At 42.2% G+C, this 26,205-nt stretch overlaps 3 protein-coding genes across 3 annotated transcripts; all 3 read right to left on the bottom strand.

Moving 5' to 3' along the window:
* Positions 1 to 4,948: 4,948 nt before the first annotated feature.
* Positions 4,949 to 14,052, bottom strand: LOC144733525 (uncharacterized). Its single transcript, XM_078615473.1, has 10 exons — positions 13,999 to 14,052; positions 12,421 to 12,504; positions 11,537 to 11,682; positions 11,068 to 11,196; positions 10,911 to 10,947; positions 10,636 to 10,673; positions 10,302 to 10,383; positions 6,812 to 6,962; positions 5,526 to 5,666; positions 4,949 to 5,228 (listed from the first exon to the last, which is right to left on the bottom strand). The coding sequence occupies exons 2-10, from the start codon at positions 12,477 to 12,479 to the stop codon at positions 5,124 to 5,126; spliced, it is 888 nt and encodes a 295-aa protein (XP_078471599.1). The 5' UTR covers positions 12,480 to 12,504; positions 13,999 to 14,052; the 3' UTR covers positions 4,949 to 5,123.
* Positions 14,053 to 16,447: 2,395 nt separating this feature from the next.
* Positions 16,448 to 22,773, bottom strand: LOC144733361 (uncharacterized). Its single transcript, XM_078615237.1, has 2 exons — positions 21,650 to 22,773; positions 16,448 to 17,531 (listed from the first exon to the last, which is right to left on the bottom strand). Exons 1-2 carry the CDS (start codon positions 22,771 to 22,773, stop codon positions 16,448 to 16,450), a joined length of 2,208 nt encoding a protein of 735 aa, XP_078471363.1.
* Positions 22,774 to 23,429: 656 nt separating this feature from the next.
* On the bottom strand, positions 23,430 to 24,907 carry LOC144733357 (uncharacterized). The gene is made up of 2 exons (XM_078615223.1): positions 23,548 to 24,907; positions 23,430 to 23,474 (listed from the first exon to the last, which is right to left on the bottom strand). The coding sequence occupies exons 1-2, from the start codon at positions 24,793 to 24,795 to the stop codon at positions 23,430 to 23,432; spliced, it is 1,293 nt and encodes a 430-aa protein (XP_078471349.1). The 5' UTR covers positions 24,796 to 24,907.
* Positions 24,908 to 26,205: the final 1,298 nt, after the last annotated feature.

The raw sequence follows: 26,205 nt of genomic DNA, 5'->3' as shown, positions 1-26,205 counted from the left end.
AGCTGTGAAGCCACGATAACTGGTCGGGCGGGTCAGACAAAGTTGGGCAAAAGGCTGTGGTTAAAGCCCTTTTTTTCGGGTGGGGGAGGTTGCTCAGGAATGTTTTTTAGCGGAGCATTACAACGGTCAATTTAACGCGTAGGCTTTCGCGACCCACGCGATTCACAATAAAGGTTTTTGGGTTAGATCGCGATAAATATAAATGTGTCGTGACCCCCCACCACCCGACGCAGCCAGTAAGGTTTGGCACGTAAACAAAGCGTGGTGCCAATGAGTTACTAGAATTTGCCAGAATTCTGGCAATTCGTCCGGTGATGCTGGGTGTAATTACCAGCGAAACGTCGTACTCAAATTGTAAATATCGTGGATTTACTCTCCAAAACACCGGTGGGCTGAAGTAGTAACTAAATTGTCGCGTTGTTTACGTGACAAACCTTACTGGCTGTGTCGGGTGGTGGAGGGTTACGACACATTTATACTTACGCAATCTAACCCAAACACACGTTCAAATCTAGAATTACAACTCTGTTGGATTCACGCGAGCATCAAGTCAGGGATTCTCTGTTTCCCTTGGAACTTGCGATGTTTGTGGAGGATCATCGTCGTTGACTCTGCTGGCTCTGTGGACGTGCCCACCAGTGCTCGGAGGAGAATCAAGAGTCCACCGTTGCCGTATGCGTTGTGCCATTTAAGCAAATAGAGGGTGCTTCAAAAAAATGTTAACATACATTTGTTATCATGTTACACTGTACGTTTGTTGTCATGTTACACTGTAACATAATAACAAATGTATGTTAATAGCTTCGAAAAGTCAAAGAGTCTCCACTTGTTCGCCATCATTGTCAACACACGCCTGGAATCTTCTCCAAGTGGGCTCCAGAGCCCGGAGGCACATTTCTTGTGGTATTGTTGCAAATTATTTTGAAGCACCCTGTACAATCGACTCACGATGCCATAATTTCCAAGGTGGGAATTTAATTACAATTACGTTAAGTGCCACATTGAATTGCTGAACTTGCATCTGTGTGCTGTTATTTTTAGTTTTGTAAACGTACAGTTCGAATTTGAGACGCTGTGGGATAACAAAAAATGGGATGATACAATAACATTTTGTTGGTTTCTCTGTCAAAAGTTTCCCCAATTTGAACAACTTGGGCCACAAAACTCGTATCGCATCTCGTGTCTTATCTTCGTTTAAGCCTTCAACTTCAGGTACAAACAAAAAGGATTTAAAGCGCAGGAAAAATATTATATGACAAAAAAATTGTGTTTTTTGAATTTAGATGCATTTTAATATGTTGAAAGCGTCGAGTTGATTGCGTTGGTTGTTTGATCTTCGTTATTGAAAAATGCCATTTGTAATAACAAAGAGCCCTTCGTGATTTTTAACCATCTTTTGAAAAGTGTGCCTTTGCACACGACTGCGTAGATTTGCATGTTTTCAAGGCATGTTTCTTCAACTAGTTTCCCGTTGGTTTCCATTTTCTTCATGTCAATATAAGCTCACGCGTGACTCTTTGCTGCCACCTGGTGTAGCGTTGCACGACTCAAAGCAGGGAATCTCTACAAAGCTTTTACCACCACTAACATCGCAGACCAACCTGAGTTTTGTATTGGCCCGACAACACTTTCATTGCCTCCCTCTACTGGCTCCCAGGACAGTCCTGGATCACCTTCAAGATTTACATTGCCATCTTTAAGATCTTCCATCGACTGCACACTGTCTATCTCTCCGCTCTAATCTCACTCCACTAACGTTCACTGTTGGTTCTCCACTCCAGCAACCGTGGATTTTGTTGACATATTCACCCAATGTCCACTGGAAGGGAGGTCCCCTCCTCCTTTATGGGTCCAGTGATTTGGAAAGCTCTTCCGACAGTCATCCGTGCTGCGGATTCCCTGCCCCCTGTCCAAGTCCAGGCTCAAAATCTTACCCTTCTCATCAGACAAATTACGACTGAGTCTCTTCTCCATGCAGTACTGTAATATAGTGTGGCACATTAGGAATGGAGCACTCTTTTAATTATTTCCTCATGCAGCAATGGAGTAAAGTGTGGTGTTGTGAAAGTTCTTATTTGCTGTGCAGTACATCAATGCACGTGTGTACACCAGCATGTGATAACTGAGTTGGGCCTGTAGGTGTCTGGCAGAGTTATTGAGTAACTGGACTTGTACACCGGTCACGTGCTTAATGGCGACTCGGTTGAGGATTGCTGTGTGTGACACAAAGGGCTGTTGCATTTTACAGATTTACCACAATAAATGTGTTTGCCCTCGATTTTCAGCACCTGCCAACTTCCTTCATTTCGAGTGTGCAACATATTTTGGCGAGCCAGGCAGGAGAGTTTCCCAGAGTTCACTGACGGGGATCAACTATTCCAATGAGACGGACCAAGCAATTGTACAGGCAACATATGTAAAGACAGTTGTGCAAGGATCTGAACGGTCTTCACATCATGGCACTGGAACAGCTGCAGGACAAGGCCAGTACTGTTTTGAAGTAGCTGCAAAGAGCTCAGCTCATGGAAACATGCAGATATTTGAAGTGTTTCCATGATGATGAAACTGGTGAAGATAAAAGCAGACGGGCTTTCATTTGTATGGCAGAAAGAGTACTCGATGAAATTGAAGACCAAAAAGAAGATGATGAGGCCTGTGCATATGTTCAAAACCTGCTGTCTTTCATTGAAACAATACAGCAGAAAGACAAAGACAGCAAAGGAACAGGTCAAACAAACATGGCCACCATCAAAACTAGCTGAATATATGGATGGTGAAATACAAGAGTCATAAGAAGAATAGGTAAAGAAAACCTCAAGTGAAGGTGGAACAAAAACCACAGCAGCATTGGATCCCGTAGGAATGGCCAGACTAGGAAATGTGCCGGAAGTCACAATACGGAGATAATTCGGGATTTGTGGGCAGATTGGTGGAAGAGGGCAGAAAGACAAGTTATCTTACACAAATCTGATGCACCAGATCGACACAGGAGCCCGTAAGGGCTATGCTGAGTCTGACATCATTGAGGCAGTAGTCAGAGCAATCAGTCCTGGTCTAAATTTGAGGGACATGCTAGAAATAAAAACTGATTTGACTATTTACAAGTTAAAAAACATTTTGAAGGGACACTATAGAGAATAAAGCACATCTGATCTCTATCAGACGTTGATGAACATCTTTCAGGAGCCAAGAGAAACTGCACAAAACTTTTTGTTCTGAGCTATTGAATTAAAGGACAGACTTTTATTTGCATCTAAAGAAAAAGGAGCTGATTACCAGTGCAATCCAGAGTTGGTACGCAGGAAGTTACTGAGATCGATTGGCACAGGATTGCTCAGTGACCCTATAAAATTCCAAATAAAGCCCCATCTGGATGACATCACTGCCGCTGATGAGATGTGGATTGAAAACGTCAATGAAGCAGCCAGCTTGGAATTTGAGAGACAAAACAAGCTCAAGTTACCGTTCTTGGATGTTTTAATAGAAAAGAGATCAGATGGCTCAATTGGACAATGTCTACAGGAAAGCCACCCATACGGATGCCTACCTAAAACCCGACTCCCACCACCATCCATCCCAGAAGAATTGCCTCATCAAAACTCTACACCATCAAGCTCGATGTATTTCCGACCGTCATCACCTAATCAGTGAACTGGAACACGTACACCAAGCTCTCAAGATGAATGGATATTCAGACGACACAATCCATAAAGCTATCACCCCAACCGTTGGGAAAGAACCATCTGAGGACCCAATCAAAACCATCACCTTGCCATACATAGCAGGGGTCACTATAAAAAGATTTCCAAAATCATGAGCAAACCCAAGATCCAGGTTCGATTTAAGACAGTTCATAAAATTCGTCATCTGATCCCATCTGTGAAGGATGTAATCCCTGACATGCAATACCCTGGCGTCTACAAACTAAGCTGTGTCTGCGGCAGTAGTTACATTGGGGAAATTAAGCGACATGTCTCGGACCGTGTTCATACACATAAGGCAGATCTGAAACACGGCCGTGGCTGACGATTGTTTTAATGCGGTGGGCTCACACGAAATTGATTTCTCTAAGACGAAGGTACTTTGCAAGCCCACTGGCTTTCAACAAAAATCGTTCATGAAGCCATCCAGATATATAGACACAGACACAATTTCAACTGAGAAGATGGGTACAAACTGAGCAATCATTGGAGTGACGTTATCATCCAGTTTCAATCATAATTGGCTATGATGTGCCCTACCTACCACCTTCTGATGTTAGTTGTGCTTTATGCCGATTTCAAGCCTTGCGCTTTCACAGTCACTTCGCGCTGACCCCGTGGTTGCGGCTCTGAGGTCTCCCATTAACATGCCAATCTCTATCATGGGATCTCCTTTGCCAGTACCAAAATATGAGAATAGGTTTTCCCCTTTTTTCTGGCAACAAAACAGGTGTTAAGATGTTAAAACACCAAACTGAAACCTTTTAGAAAGGAATCATTTCTGCATTAACCATAATACTTGTGGTCAGAATGCAAACAAAAACGTACTCTGATAATATATGCATTGTCTTTGAAATTGATTGGTCCACACCAGAGACAGCTTTCTTTTGAGCCTAGTCTCAAAACGGTTAATGCAGACATGATTCCTTGGAAAAGGTTTCAGTTTGGTGTTTTAACATCTTAACACCTATACTCTTTGGTTCTTTCGGTAAAGTCACGTAGATTGAAAATTAATAGATCACGACGTTTCGATCGCAACACAAGCGACCGTCTTCAGGTTGTTGCGATGGAAACGTCGTGATCTAATCATTTTCTATCTACGTGACTTTACCGAAAGAACCAAAGAGTATGGATTCCTGCAGTCACGAAAGCTTCAAATCAAGATCTTAACACCTGTTTTGTTGCCAGAAAAAAGGGGAAAACCTATTCTGAGGTGTATTATATGTTGCAAGAGACTCACAAAACTGTTCATGTATGTATATTTAATACAGTCAGTAGACTTTTAAAAAATATCATCGTTAGTGTAGCTACAGTATCAGATTTATTAAAGTAAGTAATGACCAGGATTCATGTAATTAAGTTTCGGGGATAAATGGAACACGATTGTAGGTATATTAATTGTAATACATCACTATTATCTCGTTAATAGTAGCTTTCAGAGGTGTCGTGTGAAAAACAATAATTGTCATATTCATTGTGAAAGTTGGCCTGGTCTTGATGCTGGTCCTCTCCATTACGTGTTGATTTCTGAAAACAAAATAAAACATCAGTAAATATTTACCCTCATATGTAAAGCTTTCTGCACCTGCTCACGATCATGGTCTATCTTCTCTGCACACTTCCTTTGGAAAAGTCGAAACTTTTGATTTTCAATTCGGTTGGTTACGTAGGGTGCAAAAAAAGTTTTACATACCGACAATACTCTCACCACATCCAGCCTTATTTTTCACATTTCTCACCTTCGCAGTCATTGTTAGTGCGCAGATTTCTTTTCAGCAAATATCTATTTGCAGCAGTACGGTCTGTGTGAATGTGATCCAGTACCTTGGGTTTCCCGTAGACGGCATCGTTACACGGGCTGCGCTTCATCATCATCTCTTGGTTGCCGATGCGTGGCGTGCTCGTGCCGGTCGTCACCGGGGTATTGAGGCGAACCCTCGGGATGGGCTTTATTGGCTGCGCCATCTTACAAAAGCCACGAGTCGCAGCCCGGGACAAACGAGTATCATTAGGTTATTGGAAAAAACGAATGGCTATCGTGCTCAAAAAAATTGTCATTAAAACAATCAGCAGGGAAGAAAAACTATTCAAAGGAAAATGTCCTCATTCAATGTATAAAGTGACAAAAGTTTTTGGCCTGAGAGGTCCGCAGGGTAAATGTTTTCCATGAGCAGTTCCGCTGTATGAGAGACCTTGGATGGCCTTTGTGCTCATCAAAGTTGCCCTGATTACTCATCTCATGATGAGATGTGATAAGATATACGTTTTCACAATGTGACGGCTATCGCGTTACCAGTTTTCCATTACTTTGGAATTGCATATCATAATTGTACTGTATTTGTTCTTTACTGTACTTCCAATACGAATAGAGATTTCTCGTCCTTCAAGTGGTCTCATGATACACACTGCAAACACTTTTATTATAAGCCGAGCATAGAGTTTTCATTGTAAGTCAATCAAATCTATTTATTTATTCTCAGAACTCGAATAAACTAACTTGAGTGAAACGCCAAATTCAACACTGTACAGGGAAATCCCAATTGTGTGGGGAAATAAAAGGTAGGAGTGGTCTGGATAAAATATAAACATGGATACGGAAAAATATACGTCAGTTCGGCAAAAAAGGTCATGTTTTCCTTACCTACGTGGAGTGTGGGTGAAGACGGAGCATGTGCCGCCTGTGTGTGTCGTTTGTAAGTAATCGGTTTACTTGTGAACATGTTTGAGTCACTAATCCCACAATGAGTGAGGGCAGCTAATAATGAAAATGGTGCTTTTGTACAAATTTTTTTCTTCTCACAACCATGAATAAAATAAGCAACCCGCATACTGTTGCCCGCAGATAATATAGAATCAATTGTGTTTCCTCATCCAAAAATTTGTGACTGGGCTGACAACCGTCAACTAGTTGTGCTTGAGATCCCAGCGTAATTACGGTTGGCATGGCCTTGGGTCACCTGTCTGTCTACCGCCATATAATTACATTACAAATGCATGATATTGAGCAATAATCATACACAACGATAATAATGTGTAACACTGAATAAAATAATTGTATTATCACATGCACACTTACACAAGCTAAATTCCTCGGAAAAGAGAAACCATACCTGTTTTGCGTTGGTCTGCAAAATTATTTCCCAAGCTAAAGCGGCCTCAGGTGAGAAATCTGATTCGCAAATGTTGTTGTCATTGAGCCCGAAAGAAGACTGCTGCCTGCTTTGGTCACCGCTGTGCTTCTTGTGCGACCGTGTTCGACAACTAACAGCACAGGGGAGAGATCGGTGAGATGTTTATCAGGTTACTTTCTGTTAACATGACAAAATCACAGCTTCCACAAGCAACTAGCATAGTAACCTTCTTGTTAACAACATTCAGCATTATGTAATGAATGTGTTGAATCAACGGTCTAGTGGTTGGAGCAGTGATGCGGTGGTTCGAGCACTTGCGCTATGAACTCGCCATTTAACCTGAGTTTGAATCCTGGCCATGTCTCACATCAGTGGCAAGTGATACCTGAACCAATTTTGGGATCCACCATCCCTCACTGACCTGTGTGGTGAAGCTTGGTCCAGCAACTCTAAATGACTGACATAGCCATAGGAAGGCCATAATCTTCTAGTTGTAGGTTAGCGACGGTATAACAATATGTTGTACGTTGTTATTTATTATTGAAATTTTAAATGCACAATAGTTGTATTTTACTAAATGTTATTTCGTCATATATATACAGTATTCTACAGGGTGAGCAGGAAGTCGATGCTACCCATTTATTGCCTCTGAGGAGTAATACAGAAGTGACTTAAAGCTTTCGTGACTGCAGGAATTCATATTCTTTTGGTCTTTGGTAAAGTCACGTAGATCGGTTCAAAGAAAATAACAAAAAACAAAAACTACGACGTTTCGATCGCAACACAAGCGGCCGTCTTCAGGAAAAGGGGGGTCAGCTTCCAAATGCAAACTGTTTATAAGGTTTTGAAATGGGTTTAGCCCAAATGTCAGCAGCCAATGTTAATGCAAGTGGTGGGCAGCCAACCCGACCGTGGTTGGTTGAATTTTTGTTGGCTGACTATCAACAAAGATTCGTTCATGAAGCCATCCATATATAGACACAGACACAAATTTCACACTTAGCTTCTAATTTAGCAATCTTTGGAAGAACGTAATCAACCAGGCTATGCGTTAATTGTGTGTTGACCGACCCTCTGTGTTGCATTGCATTACATTTCAAAATTTTGCTATGTTATTTAATTCAGTGTGTTCTCTCTCCCTGTCTCCTATTTTTTTCAAGCTTCTGCACCGTACCACTCACCGTGCCACTCATTGACATGCTAATTTCTCTAACCCCTCCCTCTCTCTCCGCCCCCGCCCCCTCTCTCTATTTAAGGCCTCGACACAGAGGCGTGGTTTCTCTGTGTGATATCTGTCTGCTTATATGTCTGTCTATATGTCTCTGGTTCTGTGTTTTATCTCTCTCTCTGAAATGTAGCATTCTCAGGAAGAACGTAATCAACCAGGTAGGGTGTTGACTGTTATGTTATCCGACTCTCTGTTGTATTACATTACATTTCTAAGTATACTAGATTTGTGTTTCTATTTCATTTATACCTGGTGATGATTGCATGTGTTGCAATCGAAACGTCGTATGCTAGTATTTAATTTATTATTTTATCTTTATACGTGACTTTACCGAAAGAACCAATTAGTAATTCCTGCAGTCACGAAAGCTCCAAATAAAGTTTGACACAGACACAATTTCAACCGAGAAGATCGGTACAAACTGAGTAATCATTGGAAGGACGTTATCAACCAGTTTAAGTCATAACTGGCTATGATGTTCCCATCCTATCACCTTCCTTAGTTGTGCTTTACGCCCATTTCAAACTTATTCTTTCACAGGATTCACACCAACACAGCCACTTCGCACGCCGACTACCCCTCGGTTGCGGCTCTGCGATTTCCCATGAACATGCTAACCCTGATTAACATGCTCATCTCTCATTAACATGCTAACCCTCATTAACATGCTCATCTCTCATTAACATGCTAACCCTCATTAACATGCTCATCTCTCATTAACATGCTAACCCTCATTAACATGCTCATCTCTCATTAACATGCTAACCCTCGTTAACATGCTAACCCTCATTAACATGCTCATCTCTTATTAACATGATAACCCTCGTTAACATGCTCATCTCTCATTAACATGCTAACCCTCATTAACATGCTCATCTCTCATTAACATGATAACCCTCATTAACATGCTAACCCTCATTAACATGCTCATCTCTCATTAACATGCTAACCCTCATTAACATGCTTATCTCTCATTAACATGCTAACCCTCATTAACATGCTCATCTCTCATTAACATGATAACCCTCATTAACATGCTAACCCTCATTAACATGCTCATCTCTCATTAACATGCTAACCCTCATTAACATGCTCATCTCTCATTAACATGCTAACCCTCATTAACATGCTTATCTCTCATTAACATGCTAACCCTCATTAACATGCTCATCTCTCATTAACATGATAACACTCATTAACATGCTAACCCTCATTAACATGCTCATCTCTCATTAACATGATAACCCTCATTAACATGCTCATCTCTCATTAACATGATAACCCTCATTAACATGCTAACCCTCATTAACATGCTCATCCCTCATTAACATGCTAACCCTCATTAACATGCTCATCTCTCATTAACATGCTACCCCTCGTTAACATGCTAACCCTCATTTACATGCTACCCCTCGTTAACATGCTAACCCTCATTAACATGCCAATTTTCACCTGGCAGCCCTTTGATTGGTGGAAAACCAACCACGGTCGGGTTGGCTGCCCACCACTTGCATTAGCATTGGCTGCTGACATTTGGGCTACGCCCATTTCAAATCTTTATAAACAGTTTGCCTTTGGAAGCTGACCCCCCTTTTCCTGAAGACGACCGCTTATGTTGCGATCGAAACGTCGTAGTTTTTTTTCTTATTTTTTTTTTACCTATCTACGTGACTTTACCGAAAGACCCAAAGAATATATTACACAGGTGTTTAATACGGTGCTATGGGGATGTCTCACCCTTACCCTGTCGTCTATATGTACATCGTATATCAACACTTTCTTTGTGTATTTAGTGGGGTAAAGTGTAAACATGTGCAGTACATTACCGTAATTCACCACGCTGGTCAGCATGGGACAGTGAATTAGGTGGGGTCTAGGACCATTTCAGATGTCACTCCCTACTATCGTTAGCCATGGCCCAGAATCGAACCAATATATCCCACCTGTCCTGATTTCCCCAGGACCATTCTCTGAGGTTGCTGTGCTGGTAAATCTGCCTTTCCAGAACATAAAACATTAAAAGCCCTGTTTTGTCAGTTTTTCATGTAGTTTCTCTCTTCCGGTTATTGCGAGATATTTTTTGTGCCCCATGATATGTCCTGGGGTTTTTTCAGAGGTGGGCAAAATGGAACTCGAGTCACTGGGTTTATATTGCAGCACTGACCACTGCAGCAGTGCTCCACCCCATGTGGTTATGAAAATACATTGAATGTGTGAATACTGATAATGCACTTCTCTTACCAGCAAACGATGACTGTGATGCCCCCAATGAGTATGACTGCACCCAGGATTATGCTCAGTATCACCAAAATGAGCATATAAGCTACAATGACAGGAACACGACACATTTAACAAAATTAAATACAGTACATTTTATTAAAACGCTTAATTTAATCAAGCAACAATGTATTTTGTTTAGCTTCAAAGTAAAAAATAAGTAATAATTTCTGTATCATTATTTTCAAGCTTGTATGTTGAGTAAAACGAAACGCGTTTCTGATGTGAAGCAATTGCCATTTAATGTATCGTTTGTGCCAGTGTTAAATGTAATTTGAATTGATAGTGCGATACTCACGGTCTTCACATGTTTTACCGGAGTAGCCAAAAGGACAGCTGCATTCGAGTGCACAAACGCCCAGATGGTGATTGGTACAATATCACTGATTCCTCAAGAAATGACAGCACATGATTTTTTAATTGTCCTCAGAACATGTAGTCATTCATTCACAAAATTCAGTCAGACACATAAAGCAATTCGCACAAGCATTTGGGAAAAAAACAGTGCTTTCATTATTATTTCAATTGTCAGTCAATATTCTTTAAATTAAAAGTTAAAAATGCTGCACTTACTTTCCACATATTCCATTTATGACTGCCACAGGACAAACTAAGAAAAATAAACAAATTGGGTTATTGGTATAGAGTGGAGAGACATGTACCACGGGTATACGTCGTCAAAGTGTATTTAAAATGCTGTAAAATAATATTCAGCAAATGAATGCAATACCTGAGCATGAATAATCGGTAGAGACATGTTTCCCGAGTTCGAAAAGGCACTGGCAGTTTGCCAGACCCTCCTCATTTGAGCACGACGCTGTAGTTGAATTACATACTCCGACTTCGCATGGTGACATTTCTGTTAAAAACATTCGAAAACATTTTTGCATGGGAAACGTTGTCTCACGGAGCCACAAGAGTGCACTTAAAATGAATGTTTGGAAATTCTACACAAATTGAACTCAACGGTGGACATAATGCTCCATGAATGAACAAGTGCAATAACCTCTACAAAGTACTTACTCTTCTTGGTTCTTTCGGTAAAGTCACGTAAAAGGGAAGTAATAAAATAATAAAAATAAAACATAATACAATCAAATTTTTATTATTTTATTACTTCCCTTTTACGTGACTTTACCGAAAGAACCAAGAAGATGAATCCCTGCAGTCACGAAAGCTTTAAATCGAAAAGTACTTACTTTTGATAGAAGTCGTCACGTTTAGTCCATTACAAACATTGTTACACTCTTCTAATGTTTCGTTTAGTTGCCTGTTGACAGACTCTTCTAGAGTGTTAGAGTTTAGGTCAAAAAGGTTTATAAAATCTACATTGATTCCTTCCTGGCTGTTGAGGACAAATGCAATCGTGGAAGACATCATTAGAAACGCGTGTGTACAATGTAGGGGGGTGCACACGTGTATTGTAAATGTGGCATTACATTGGTGTGTAAATGGATGCATTAGGTATTGGTTACTCTGATCATGTCAAGCATTATAGTTGTATTATAGTATTATAGTTGTATTATAGTTGTATTATAGTATAATAGTTGTATTATAGTTGTATTATAGTATTATGGTTGTATTAGAGTATTATAGTTGTATTATAGTATTATAGTTGTATTATAGTATTATAGTTGTATTACAGTATTATAGTATTATAGTTGTATTATAGTATTATAGTTGTATTATGGCATTATAGTTGTATTATAGTAGTATTATAGTATTAATGTAGTTTTATATTATTATAGTTGTATTATAGTATTATAGTTGTATTATAGTATTATGGTTGTATTATAGTATTATGGTTGTATTATAGTATTATAGTTGTATTATAGTATTATAGTTGTATTATAGTATTATAGTTGTATTATAGTTGTATTATAGTTGTATTATAGTATTATAGTTGTATTATAGTATATAGTTGTATTATAGTTGTATTATAGTATTATAGCTGTATTATAGTATATAGTTGTATTATAGTTGTATTATAGTATTATAGTTGTATCATAGTATTATAGTTGTATTATAGTATTATAGTTGTATTATAGTATTATAGTTGTATTCATGACACTGGAATTCTCACCTCCGTACTTGGGATTTGTAATTGCGACTGTCAATTTTGTTCCCAAATATTTTGAACATGGTTACCGGAGTGCTTTCATATGGACTGCAAACAAAACGGGGTTAATGGTGAGTGCATATCCATCAACTTTATTAGGGTTATGAGTATTATCAGATAAAACTACTTGCTTTAAAAAAGCATGGTGGCTTTTCACATGCGATGTCTTAATCTGTAACTGCCACACCATCGTACTGCATTATGAAATCCGGCGACCTGAGTTCGATTTATATCTGAACCGGTGAAAGGGGCTGTAAGAATTTGTATGTACTACACGTAAAGTCCACATGTCCGGTTCGAGAGCTAATATTCTTTATCATCATCATCATCTATGATCAACCTTCGCTATCTCTCGCAGTCCTACGTTGCAAAAATCCATCTACCACCTACGCACAAGCTGATTTCACCGCTCCACCTCCTGAGTGTACACCCTCTCGAATGTGTTCCACCGCTTGTCTGCCACCACGATTATTCTCCACCAGCAGCCATCGTGCAACTCTGTTTTGAAAAATTTTCAGTTTTTGTTCCATTTTATTTTCTAAGACCACGTCATAGCTCCTCGTGCTCATGAATTAAACGTTTTCTTTAGGCGCAGTAAATATTTGAGTTTTCATGGTCAATTTCAGTTTTCCTAAAGTATTAAAAACCTGCTGCTGTTTACCCCTTTATTTCTTCATTTTTATTCTAAACAACTGACAATACCTGCCCTAAATATATATATACATGTTTTGCTGTGATTTCCAGTTGTGTCTCTCCGACAGATGATACCTCGAGTTGTTTTGCGAAGTTGTAACGTGACCTTTATTTTGCTCCTACGAAGCCCAAATTTGCAACATACCCTGTCAACGTGCAACATTGCTGGGTTAATGTTGACTCGTGGTTGCAACCATTGGACCAACGTTGGCTAATTATTTCACGTTTACTGAGGATGTAAGGGGCCGTCCATAAATGACGTCACGCGATTTTGGACGATTTTTGACCTTCCCCCCTTCGTCACACGGTGTCACAAAAAGTCAGACCCTCCCTCAAATATGACGTCACAAAGCTCTGCCCCCCCCAAAAAAAATAAAAATGCTTCAAATCGCTTTAAACTATTGTCATTGTAGTGCGTATTTAATGTGGCGCTGTACTCTGATGTTGTAGGAGAAAACATTTATTAAAAAGTCTATTTAATTAAGTAGAACGTGTTGTCTATATTTATTTAAAGTTGCGCGTTTTGAGGTGACGTCACATTTATCACCCCCCCCCCCCTCGTCACACATCGTCACAAATGTCTGACCCCCCCCCCCCCCCTAGGTGCGTGACGTCATTTATGGACGGCCCCTAATCTAGGAAAAGTTATGCACTTCGACGTGGAATTCTATCGACATTAACCCCGCAAGCGAGAGCACGATGGGCATGCTGTGCTGCCATAACGACAGGTTCCATGTGTTGACATGGTCGAGTCTCACATAAGACTTGCTTTATGTGCAGATATAGCACTGTCGAATGTAATTAAGTCGACACAAATAGTGCGTGTGTAATGCCCGGGTGTCTACGTACGTTATTCGGATGACCTCGGATCCTCGATAGGCTTCGTTTTGATAAAATGTTGAATTTAGCTGCAGTATACAACAAGAACGTTATTTCTGGGTTGTAACTTAATGCCCAACATTTTAGAGTGACAAGGTGTATATATAATCGCCCGAATTGTTGGTGTTAAGCTGTAGCAACATGTGTTTTTCTGCACACGATAAAATATGACGCCATTTTGTTTTTGTCAGTGCCTCCACCCCGGGACAGGTAGGGCACTACACTTTTGTAAATATTATTGTTGCAGCTTACAAAATGAATATTATCTTGCAGTAAATGTGTTTCACAGTGCAGAGTATTGTTGCAGTTACTTGCCAGTTCGAGTACTGGGATTGCGATTTCTTGAAAAGCAGACGATGACTTATTTTCCATGTCACCGTTGAATTCCACATCTATTTTCCAAGCAGAATTGAATACTTTTGCTACACAATTACAAAGAGAGGAATGATTTTAAAGGCAACAGATTGTTTTTCTTCCAAACAATAAGAATGTTTTGCATGTGCAGTATATCTGGAATTCACATCACGTTAAAAACAGTTGTAACCATTGCCATCTCACACATAACTAAAAAGCATTTATACATATACCATACACACTGGCCGACACGATAACATAACACGAGGGCATTGATGGAATTAAATAGTTTTATGATATTGCCCATAAGAGTTTGAGTGGCCAACACAACGATTCAAGTGGCACTGGTAGATGCAAATTTTTACTACACTCAAGGAAACGGCTTTGAGTTTGTGGATCACAATTTGCTTTGTGTTGTGCCGGTCTCGTTTTTTTTTAATTTAAACCAAGATTGACCAATTCTTACCTTGTGCACATTCATGGTTGTCTTCGTCTTGATAATATCCCACAATACATTTACAGACAAAGGGGCTCACAGTTGTAATACATTCGGCATATTTTGGGCAAGTTCTGCATACGTCTACAGCTGTAAAACACAATGGTAAGAACACACGTACGATTAAAATCTTGAATCAAAGTTTTGGTATAATGTTCCCAATGGAAGCTGCTCAGACATTACAAACCTGATCAAACATTTTACGTTTGCATGCGCACCTATTCCCATCACAGATCATGCAGTGCATTCATTGTTGGCCAATTTTTATTTTCGCTACCGTTACTTGCACACCTCAACACGTATTTGCCATTCGTGGCTTCATTTGCCAGTGGTCACACAATAACCCTTGTGCTTTGATCTGTGATACCAAATGTGTATATTTCAAAATACTGTATAACCAAGCCTCTTTGGTTAATTTGTGACACTTTGTAAAACACTCGCGCTTTTTATTACGGTTGGAATTCGGCCAATGGATTTAGAATGGAATTGGCAATAAAGATCTGAAAATGTGAACATAATAGGAATGCTATAGATAGGCAAGGGTAAGTAAAATTAAGTGTGTCCGTGTGTTATAACAATTTCGAATGCATAAATTGTATTTACTGTGCAGTGTACAGCATACCATACACAGGTGATGAACGCCACTGATTGGTGTGGCAGAATATTCAATCATTTAGGTCAGTGGTTCTCAACTTTTTGTTTTGTAGTCTGTCCTCTACAAATTCGATGAACTGTTCACACACGCCTACTAGCCCTATCAACTGTGTGCCTACTCCTAACAACATATGAGTTTTACATGCTTAGATGCCAGATTTTTTCTGAAATTATATAATTCAATTTTGGTGGATTGCGTTCGTAAATAAGTACCACGAAAACATTTCATTAACGGGTATTAGAGTAACTTCATTTCAAATAACTAAATATCTGGATTCATAAATGATCCTTATGGCGGTACTCCGGGGTACCAGAAAATATAAAATGGCCGAGGCAATTAAACATTTTATTTCTGGGACACTATTTTTTTCAGGGGTGTACTTAACTCCGCGACTGGGGTACCAATCAATCCGAAATCAGTTCTACTCCGCGAGGACGAAACGCAGCGTGGACGATTGCACTAAAACCCTGAACGCTCGTGGTATGCACCATAGTGGTGCATCGTGTACAGCTCGTCGAGATGAGTCGATTGCCGCATCGCCGACCATCAACAGACTAAAAATGACTGCATCAAGATATCATGTGAGAGCTGGGGTACCATGGTACCCCGGGGTGGCGCCATAAGGTTCATATATACTCTCGTAACGTATAAAGAAGATTAAAATCACCATTTACGGTTTATCCCGAGTCCCTTACGAACACCACGCTGACTACAGGTGGGAACCCACGAATTTAGGTGAATAACAATGCGTTTGTACACATGTACACGGATTAAACATATTTCAGACTTTCTAAGACAATAACATTTATTTGGCTAGGTGAGCACAATGTATTTGCTTTAGTATTGTATTTGGAAAGAATTCGCCATTACTGGATGAAAAAAAAGAAATACACTGAACTTTAAATGTGCATTTATTACCTGATGTGCTGGGTGAAGGAGTTCTTGCAGTTGCCTCTCCTGCGGTGGTTGATTGTTCCCCTGTGGTTGGTCCGGCGGTGGTTGATTGATCTGGTGTGGTTGATCCTGTGGTGGTTGGTTGTTCTGTTGTTGTTGATACTGTGGTGGTCGATTGTTCTGCTGAGGTTGATCCTGTGGTGGTTGGTTGTTGTGTTGTTGTTGATCCTGCGGTGGTTGATTGTTCTGCTGTGGTTGATCCTGCGGTTGTTGATTGTTCTGCTGTGGTTGATCCTGCGTTGGTTGATTGTTCTCCTGTGGTTGATCCTGCGGTTGTTGATTGTTCTCCTGTGGTTGATTCTGCGGTGGTTGATTGTTCTGCTGTGGTTGATCCTGCGGTTGTTGATTGTTCTGCTGTGGTTGATCCTGTGGTGGTTGATTGTTCTGCTGTGGTTGATCCTACGGTTGTTGATTGTTCTGCTGTGGTTGATCCTGCGGTGGTTGATTGTTCTGCTGTGGTTGATCCTGCGGTTGTTGATTGTTCTGCTGTGGTTGATCCTGCGGTGGTTGATTGTTCTGCTGTGGTTGATCCTGCGGTTGTTGATTGTTCTGCTGTGGTTGATCCTGCGTTGGTTGATTGTGTTCGTGTGGTTGATCCTGCCGTGGTTGATTGTTCTGCTGTGGTTGATCCTGTAGTAGTTGATTGTGCTGGTGTGGTTGATCTTGTGGTGGTTGGTTGTTCTGTTGTGGTTGCTACGTCGGTGGTTGGTTGTTCTGTTGTGGTTGATCCTGTGGTGGTTGGTTGTTCTGTTGTTGTTGATACTGTGGTGGTCGATTGTTCTGCTGTGGTTGATCCTGTGGTGGTTGGTTGTTGTGTTGTTGTTGATCCTGCGGTGGTTGATTGTTCTGCTGTGGTTGATCCTGCGGTTGTTGATTGTTCTGCTGTGGTTGATCCTGCGGTTGTTGATTGTTCTGCTGTGGTTGATCCTGCGTTGGTTGATTGTGTTCGTGTGGTTGATCCTGCCGTGGTTGATTGTTCTGCTGTGGTTGATCCTGTAGTAGTTGATTGTGCTGGTGTGGTTGATCTTGTGGTGGTTGGTTGTTCTGTTGTGGTTGCCTCGTCGGTGGTTGGTTGTTCTGTTGTGGTTGATCCTGTGGTGGTTGGTTGTTCTGTTGTGGTTGCTGCTGTGGTGGTTGGTTGTTCTGTTGTGGTTGACCCTGTGGTGGTTGATTGATCTGCTGTGGTTGATGCTGCGGTGGTTGATTGATCTGGTGTGGTTAATACTGCAGTGCTTGATTGTTCTGTTGTTGTTGATCCTACAGTGCTTGATTGTTCTGTTGTTGTTAATTCTGCTGTGGTTGATTGTTCCGCTGTGGTTGATCCTGCGGTTGTTGATTGTGTTGGTGTGGTTGATCCTGCAGTGATTGATTGATCTGTTCTGGTTGATGCTGCGGTGGTTGATTGATCTGGTGTTGTTGATCCTATGGTGGTCGATTGTTCTGCTGTGGTTGATCCTGTGGTAGTTGATTGATCTGTTGTTGTTGATTCTGCAGTTGTTGATTGTTCTGCTGTTGTTGATCCTGTTGTGGTTGATTGTTCTGCTGTGGTTGATCCTGTGGTAGTTGATTGTTCTGTTGTGGTTAATCCTGCAGTGATTGATTGTTCTGTTGTTGTTGATCCTGCAGTGCTTGATTCTTCTGTTGTTGATCCTGCAGTGCTTGATTGTTCTGTTGTTGTTGATTCTGCGGTGGTTGATTGTTCTCGTGTGGTTGCTACTGTGGTGGTTGGTTGTTCTGTTGTGATTGATCCTGTGGTAGTTGATTGTTCTGCTGTGGTTAATCCTGCAGTGGTTGATTGATCTGGTGTGGTTGACCCTGTGGTGGATGGTTGTTCTGTTGTTGTTGATCCTGTGGTGGTTGATTGTTCTGTTGTTGTTGATACTGTGGTGGTTGATTGTTCTGTTGTTGTTGATCCTGTGGTGGTTGGATGTTCTGGTGTGATTAATCCTGCAGTGATTGATTCTTCTGATGTGGGTGATCCTGTGGTGGTCGATTGTTCTGCTGTGGATGATCCTGCGGTGGTTGATTGTTGTGTTGTTGTTGATTCTGCCGTGGTTGATTGTTCTGGTGTGGTTGATCCTGCGGTGGTTGATCCTGCGGTGGTTGATTGTTCTGGTGTGGGTGATCCTGCAGTGGTTGATCCTGCCATGATTGATTGTTCTGCTGTGGTTGATCCTGCTGTGGTTGATTCTTCTGTTGTTGTTGATTCTGCGGTTGTTGATTGTTCAGCTGTGGTTGATCCTGCCATGGTTGATTCTTCTGTTGTGGTTGATTCTGCGGTTGTAGATTGTTCTGCTGTGGTTGAGCCTGCCGTGGTTGATTGTTCCGCTGTGGTTGATCCTGCGGTGGTTGATTGTTCTGCTGTGGTTGACCCTGCGGTCGTTGATTGTTCTGCTGTGGTTGTTCCTGCGGTCGTTGATTGATCTGGTGTGGTTGTTGATCCTGTGGTCGTTGATTGTGCTGCTGTGGTTGATCCTGCAGTGGTTGATTGTTCTGATGTTGTTGATCCTGCGGTGGTTGATTGTTCCACTGTGGTTGATCCTGTGGTGGTTGATTGTTCTGTTGTTGTTGTTGATTCTGCGGTGGTTGATTGTTTTGTTGTTGTTGATTCTGCGGTGGTTGATTGTTCTGTTGTTGTTGTTGATTCTGTGGTGGTTGATTGTTCTGTTGTTGTTGTTGATTGTGCGGTGGTTGATTGTTCTGTTGTTGTTGTTGATTCTGCGGTGGTTGATTGTTTTGTTGTTGATCCTGCGGTCGTTGATTGTTCTGCTGTGGCTAATCCTGCAGTGCTTGATTGTTCTGTTGTTGTTGATCCTGCAGTGCTTGATTCTTCTGTTGTTGTTGATCCTGCAGTGCTTGATTGTTCTGTTGTTGTTGATTCTGCGGTGGTTGATTGTTCTGGTGTGGTTGCTACTGTGGTGGTTGGTTGTTCTGCTGTGGTTAATCCTGCAGTGGTTGATTGATTTGGTGTGGTTGACCCTGTGGTTGATGGTTGTTCTGTTGTAGTTGATCCTGTGGTGGTTGATTGTTCTGTTGTTGTTGATACTGTGGTGGTTGATTGTTCTGTTGTTGTTGATCCTGTGGTGGTTGGATGTTCTGGTGTGATTAATCCTGCAGTGATTGATTCTTCTGATGTGGGTGATCCTGTGGTGGTCGATTGTTCTGCTGTGGATGATCCTGCGGTGGTTGATTGTTGTGTTGTTGTTGATTCTGCCGTGGTTGATTGTTCTGGTGTGGTTGATCCTGCGGTGGTTGATCCTGCGGTGGTTGATTGTTCTGGTGTGGGTGATCCTGCAGTGGTTGATCCTGCCATGGTTGATTGTTCTGCTGTGGTTGATCCTGCTGTGGTTGATTCTTCTGTTGTTGTTGATTCTGCGGTTGTTGATTGTTCAGCTGTGGTTGATCCTGCCATGGTTGATTCTGCTGTTGTAGATTGTTCTGCTGTGGTTGAGCCTGCCGTGGTTGATTGTTCCGCTGTGGTTGATCCTGCGGTGGTTGATTGTTCTGCTGTGGTTGACCCTGCGGTCGTTGATTGTTCTGCTGTGGTTGTTCCTGCGGTCGTTGATTGATCTGGTGTGGTTGTTGATCCTGCGGTCGTTGATTGTGCTGCCGTGGTTGATCCTGCAGTGGTTGATTGTTCTGATGTTGTTGATCCTGCGGTGGTTGATTGTTCCACTGTGGTTGATCCTGTGGTGGTTGATTGTTCTGTTGTTGTTGTTGATTCTGCGGTGGTTGATTGTTTTGTTGTTGTTGATTCTGCGGTGGTTGATTGTTCTGTTGTTGTTGTTGATTCTGTGGTGGTTGATTGTTCTGTTGTTGTTGTTGATTGTGCGGTGGTTGATTGTTCTGTTGTTGTTGTTGATTCTGCGGTGGTTGATTGTTTTGTTGTTGATCCTGCGGTCGTTGATTGTTCTGCTGTGGCTAATCCTGCAGTGCTTGATTGTTCTGTTGTTGTTGATCCTGCAGTGCTTGATTCTTCTGTTGTTGTTGATCCTGCAGTGCTTGATTGTTCTGTTGTTGTTGATTCTGTGGTGGTTGATTGTTCTGGTGTGGTTGCTACTGTGGTGATTGGTTGTTCTGCTGTGGTTAATCCTGCAGTGGTTGATTGATTTGGTGTGGTTGACCCTGTGGTTGATGGTTGTTCTGTTGTAGTTGATCCTGTGGTGGTTGATTGTTCTGTTGTTGTTGATACTGTGGTGGTTGATTGTTCTGTTGTTGTTGATCCTGTGGTGGTTGGATGTTCTGGTGTGATTAATCCTGCAGTGATTGATTCTTCTGATGTGGGTGATCCTGTGGTGGTCGATTGTTCTGCTGTGGATGATCCTGCGGTGGTTAATTGTTGTGTTGTTGTTGATTCTGCTGTGGTTGATTGTCCTGGTGTGGTTGATCCTGTGGTGGTTGATCCTGCGGTGGTTGATTGTTCTGCTGTGGTTGATCCTGTGGTGGCTGATTGTTCTGGTGTGGGTGATCCTGCAGTGGTTGATCCTGCCGTGGTTGATTGTTCTGCTGTGGTTGATCCTGCTGTGGTTGATTCTTCTGTTGTTGTTGATTCTGCGGTTGTTGATTGTTCAGCTGTGGTTGATCCTGCCATGGTTGATTCTTCTGTTTTAGTTGATTCTGCGGTTGTTGATTGTTCTGCTGTGGTTGATCCTGCCATGGTTGATTGTTCCACTGTGGTTGATCCTGCGGTGGTTGATGGTTCTGCTGTGGTTGACCCTGCGGTCGTTGATTGTTCTGCTGTGGTTGTTCCTGCGGTCGTTGATTGATCTGGTGCGGTTGTTGATCCTGCGGTCGTTGATTGTTCTGCTGTGGTTGATCCTGCAGTGGTTAATTGTTCTGATGTTGTTGATCCTGCGGTGGTTGATTGTTCTGCTGTGGTTGATCCTGTGGTGGTTGATTGTTCTGGTGTGGGTGATCCTGCAGTGGTTGATCCTGCCGTGGTTGATTGTTCTGCTGTGGTTGATCCTGCTGTGGTTGATTCTTCTGTTGTTGTTGATTCTGCGGTTGTTGATTGTTCAGCTGTGGTTGATCCTGCCATGGTTGATTCTTTTGTTGTGGTTGATTCTGCGGTTGTTGATTGTTCTGCTGTGGTTGATCCTGCCGTGGTTGATTGTTCTGCTGTGGTTGATCCTGCGGTGGTTGATTGTTCTGCTGTGGTTGACCCTGCGGTCGTTGATTGTTCTGCTGTGGTTGATCCTGCAGTGGTTGATTGTTCTGATGTTGTTGATCCTGCGGTGGTTGATTGTTCCACTGTGGTTGATCCTGTGGTGGTTGATTGTTCTGTTGTTGTTGTTGATTCTGCGGTGGTTGATTGTTTTGTTGTTGTTGTTGATTCTGCGGTGGTTGATTGTTCTGTTGTTGTTGTTGATTCTGTGGTGGTTGATTGTTCTGTTGTTGTTGTTGATTGTGCGGTGGTTGATTGTTCTGTTGTTGTTGTTAATTCTGCGGTGGTTGATTGTTTTGTTGTTGATTCTGTGGTGGTTGGATGTTCTGGTGTGATTAATCCTGCAGTGATTGATTCTTCTGATGTGGTTGATCCTGTGGTGGTCGATTGTTCTGCTGTGGATGATCCTGCGGTGGTTAATTGTTGTGTTGTTGTTGATTCTGCTGTGGTTGATTGTCCTGGTGTGGTTGATCCTGCGGTGGTTGATCCTGCGGTGGTTGATTGTTCTGCTGTGGTTGATCCTGTGGTGGCTGATTGTTCTGGTGTGGGTGATCCTGCAGTGGTTGATCCTGCCGTGGTTGATTGTTCTGCTGTGGTTGATCCTGCTGTGGTTGATTCTTCTGTTGTTGTTGATTCTGCGGTTGTTGATTGTTCAGCTGTGGTTGATCCTGCCATGGTTGATTCTTCTGTTTTAGTTGATTCTGCGGTTGTTGATTGTTCTGCTGTGGTTGATCCTGCCATGGTTGATTGTTCCACTGTGGTTGATCCTGCGGTGGTTGATGGTTCTGCTGTGGTTGACCCTGCGGTCGTTGATTGTTCTGCTGTGGTTGTTCCTGCGGTCGTTGATTGATCTGGTGCGGTTGTTGATCCTGCGGTCGTTGATTGTTCTGCTGTGGTTGATCCTGCAGTGGTTAATTGTTCTGATGTTGTTGATCCTGCGGTGGTTGATTGTTCTGCTGTGGTTGATCCTGTGGTGATTGATTGTTCTGGTGTGGGTGATCCTGCAGTGGTTGATCCTGCCGTGGTTGATTGTTCTGCTGTGGTTGATCCTGCTGTGGTTGATTCTTCTGTTGTTGTTGATTCTGCGGTTGTTGATTGTTCAGCTGTGGTTGATCCTGCCATGGTTGATTCTTCTGTTGTGGTTGATTCTGCGGTTGTTGATTGTTCTGCTGTGGTTGATCCTGCCGTGGTTGATTGTTCTGCTGTGGTTGATCCTGCGGTGGTTGATTGTTCTGCTGTGGTTGACCCTGCGGTCGTTGATTGTTCTGCTGTGGTTGTTCCTGCGGTCGTTGATTGATCTGGTGTTTTTGTTGATCCTGCGGTCGTTGATTGTTCTGCTGTGGTTGATCCTGCAGTGGTTGATTGTTCTGATGTTGTTGATCCTGCGGTGGTTGATTGTTCCACTGTGGTTGATCCTGTGGTGGTTGATTGTTCTGTTGTTGTTGTTGATTCTGCGGTGGTTGATTGTTTTGTTGTTGTTGTTGATTCTGCGGTGGTTGATTGTTCTGTTGTTGTTGTTGATTCTGTGGTGGTTGATTGTTCTGTTGTTGTTGTTGATTGTGCGGTGGTTGATTGTTCAGTTGTTGTTGTTGATTCTGCAGTGGTTGATTGTTTTGTTGTTGATTCTGTGGTGGTTGATTGTTCTGCTGTGGTTGATCCTGCGGTGGTCGATTGTTCTGTTGTTGTTGATTCTGCCGTGGTTGATTGATCTGCTGTTGTTGACCCTGCCGTGGTTGATTGTTCTGGTGTGGTTGATCCTGCCGTAGTTGATTGTTTTGCTATGGTTGACCATGCAGTCGTTGATTGTTCTGCTGTGGTTGTTCCTGCGGTCGTTGATTGATCTGGTGTGGTTGTTGATCTTGTGGTGTTTGATTGTTCTGTTGTGGTTGATCCTACGGTGGTTGATTGTTCTGTTGTTGTTGTTGATTCTGTGGTGGTTGATTGTTTTGTTGTGGTTGATCCTGTTGTAGTTGATTGATCTGTTGTTGTTGATTCTGCAGTTGTTAATTGTTCTGCTGTGGTTGATCCTGTGGTGGTTGATTGTTCTGTTGTTGTTGATCCTGCAGTGGTTGATTGTTCTGTTGTTTTTGATCCTGCAGTGGTTGATTGTTTTGGTGTGGTTGATCCTGCCGTAGTTGATTGTTCTGCTATGGTTGACCATGCGGTCGTTGATTGTTCTGCTGTGGTTGTTCCTGCGGTCGTTGATTGATCTAGTGTGGTTGATCCTGCAGTGGATGATTGTTCTGTTGTGGTTGAATCTGCGGTGGTTGATTGTTCTGTTGTTGTTGATGATTCTTCGGTGGTTGATTGTTCTGTTGCTGTTGTTGATTCTGTGGTGGATGATTGGTCTGTTGTTGTTGTTAATTCTGTGGTGGATGATTGGTCTGTTGTTGTTGATTCTGCAGTGGTTGATTGTGCTGGTGTGGTTGATCCTGCGGTGGTTGATTGATCTGGTGTGGTTGATCTTGTGGTAGTTGATTGTTCTGTTGTGGTTAATCCTGCAGTGCTTGGTTGTTCTGTTGTTGTTGATCCTGCAGTGCTTGATTGTTCTGTTGTTGTTGATTCTGCAGTGGTTGATTGTTCTGGTGTGATTGCTACTGTGGTGGTTGGTTGTTCTGTTGTGAATGATCCTGTGGTGGTTGATTTTTCTGCTGTGGTTAATCCTGCAGTGGTTGATTGATCTGGTGTGGTTGACCCTGTGGTGGTTGGTTGTTCTGTTGTTGTTGATTCTGCAGTTGTTGATTGTTCTGTTGTTGTTGATTCTGCCGTGGTTGATTGTTCTGGTGTGGTTGATCCTGCGGTGGTTGATTGTTGTGTTGTTGTTGATTCTGCGGTTGTTGATTGTTCTCGTGTGGTTGATCCTGCCATGGTTGATTGTTTTGTTGTTGTTGATTCTGCCGTGGTTGATTGTTCTGGTGTGGTTGACCCTGCCGTGGTTGATCCTGTGGTGGTTGATAGTTCTGCTGTGGTTGATCCTGTGGTGGTTGATCCTGTGGTGGTTGATTGTTCTGGTGTGGTTGTTCCTGCGGTGGTTGATCCTGCCGTGGTTGATTGTTCTGCTGTGCTTGATCCTGTTGTGGTTGATTCTTCTATTGATGTTGATTCTGCGGTTGTTGATTGTTCTGCTGTGGTTGATCCTGCCATGGTTGATTCTTCTGTTGTGGTTGATTCTGCGGTTGTTGATTGTTCTGCTGTGGTTGATCTAGCAGTGGTTGATTGTTCTGTTGTTTTTGATCCGGTGGTGGTTGATTGTTCTGTTGTTGTTGATCCTGCAGTGGTTGATTGTTCTGTTGTTGTTGATCCTGTGGTGGTTGATTGTTCTGTTGTTGTTGATTCTGCGGTTGTTGATTGTTCTGTTGTTGTTGATCCTGTGGTGGTTGATTGTTCTGCTGTGGTTGATCCTGTGGTGGTTGATTGTTCTGTTGTGGTTGATCCTGCGGTGGTTGATTGTCCTGTTTTGGTTGATCCTGTGGTAGTTGATTGATCTGTTGTTGTTGATTCTGTGGTTGTTGATTGTTCTGCTGTTGTTGATCCTGTGGTGGTTGATTGTTCTGCTGTGGTTGACCCTGTCGTGGTTGATTGTTCTGGTGTGGTTGATCCTGTGGTGGTTGTTTGTTCTGTTGTGGTTGACCCTGCTGTGGTTGATTGTTCTGGTGTGGTTGATCCTGTGGTGGTTGATTGATCTGTTGTTGTTGATCCTGTGGTGGTTGATTGTTCTGCTGTTGTTGATCCTGTGGTGGTTGATTGTTCTGGTGTTGTTGATCCTGTGGTGGTTGATTGTTCTGTTGTTGTTGATCCTGTGGTGGTTGATTGTTCTGCTGTTGTTGATCCTGTGGTGGTTGATTGTTTTGTTGTGGTTGATCCTGCAGTGGATGATTGTTCTGTTATTGTTGTTGATTCTGTGGTGGTTAATTGTTCTGTTTTTGTTGTTGATTCTGTGGTGGTTGATTGTTCTCTTGTTGTTGTTGATTCTGTGGTGGTTGATTGTTCTGTTGTTGTTGATCCTGCGATTGTTGATTGTTCTGTTGTTGTTGATCCTGTGGTGGTTGATTGTTTCGCTGTGGTTGATCCTGCAGTGGATGATTGTTCTGTTGTGGTTGATTCTGCGGTTGTTGATTGTTCTGTTGTTGTTGTTGATTCTGTGGTTGTTGATTGTTCTGTTGTTTTTGTTGATTCTGTGTTGGTTGATTGTTCTGTTGTTGTTGATCCTGTGGTGGTTGATTGTTGTATTGTGGTTGATCCTGTGGTAGTTGATTGATCTGTTGTTGATTCTGCGGTTGTTGATTCTTCTGCTGTGGTTGAACCTGTCGTTGTTGTTTGTTCTGGTGTGGTTGATCCTCCCGTGGTTGATTGTTCTGGTGTGGTTGATCCTGCGGTGGTTGATTGATCTGTTGTGGTTGGCCCTGCCGTGGTTGATTGATCTGGTGTTGTTGATCCTGTGGTGGTTGATTGTTCTGTTGTGGTTGATCTTGCGGTGGTTGATTGTTCTGTTGTTGTTGATCCTGCAGTGGATGATTGTTCTGTTGTGATTGTTCCTGCGGTCGTTGATTGTTC

Source organism: Lampetra planeri, chromosome 2 (genome assembly GCF_965212315.1).
Source record: "Lampetra planeri chromosome 2, kcLamPlan1.2.h2, whole genome shotgun sequence".
NCBI classification, from domain to species: domain Eukaryota; kingdom Metazoa; phylum Chordata; class Hyperoartia; order Petromyzontiformes; family Petromyzontidae; genus Lampetra; species Lampetra planeri.
This window is presented reverse-complemented; position numbering and strand designations above follow the sequence as displayed.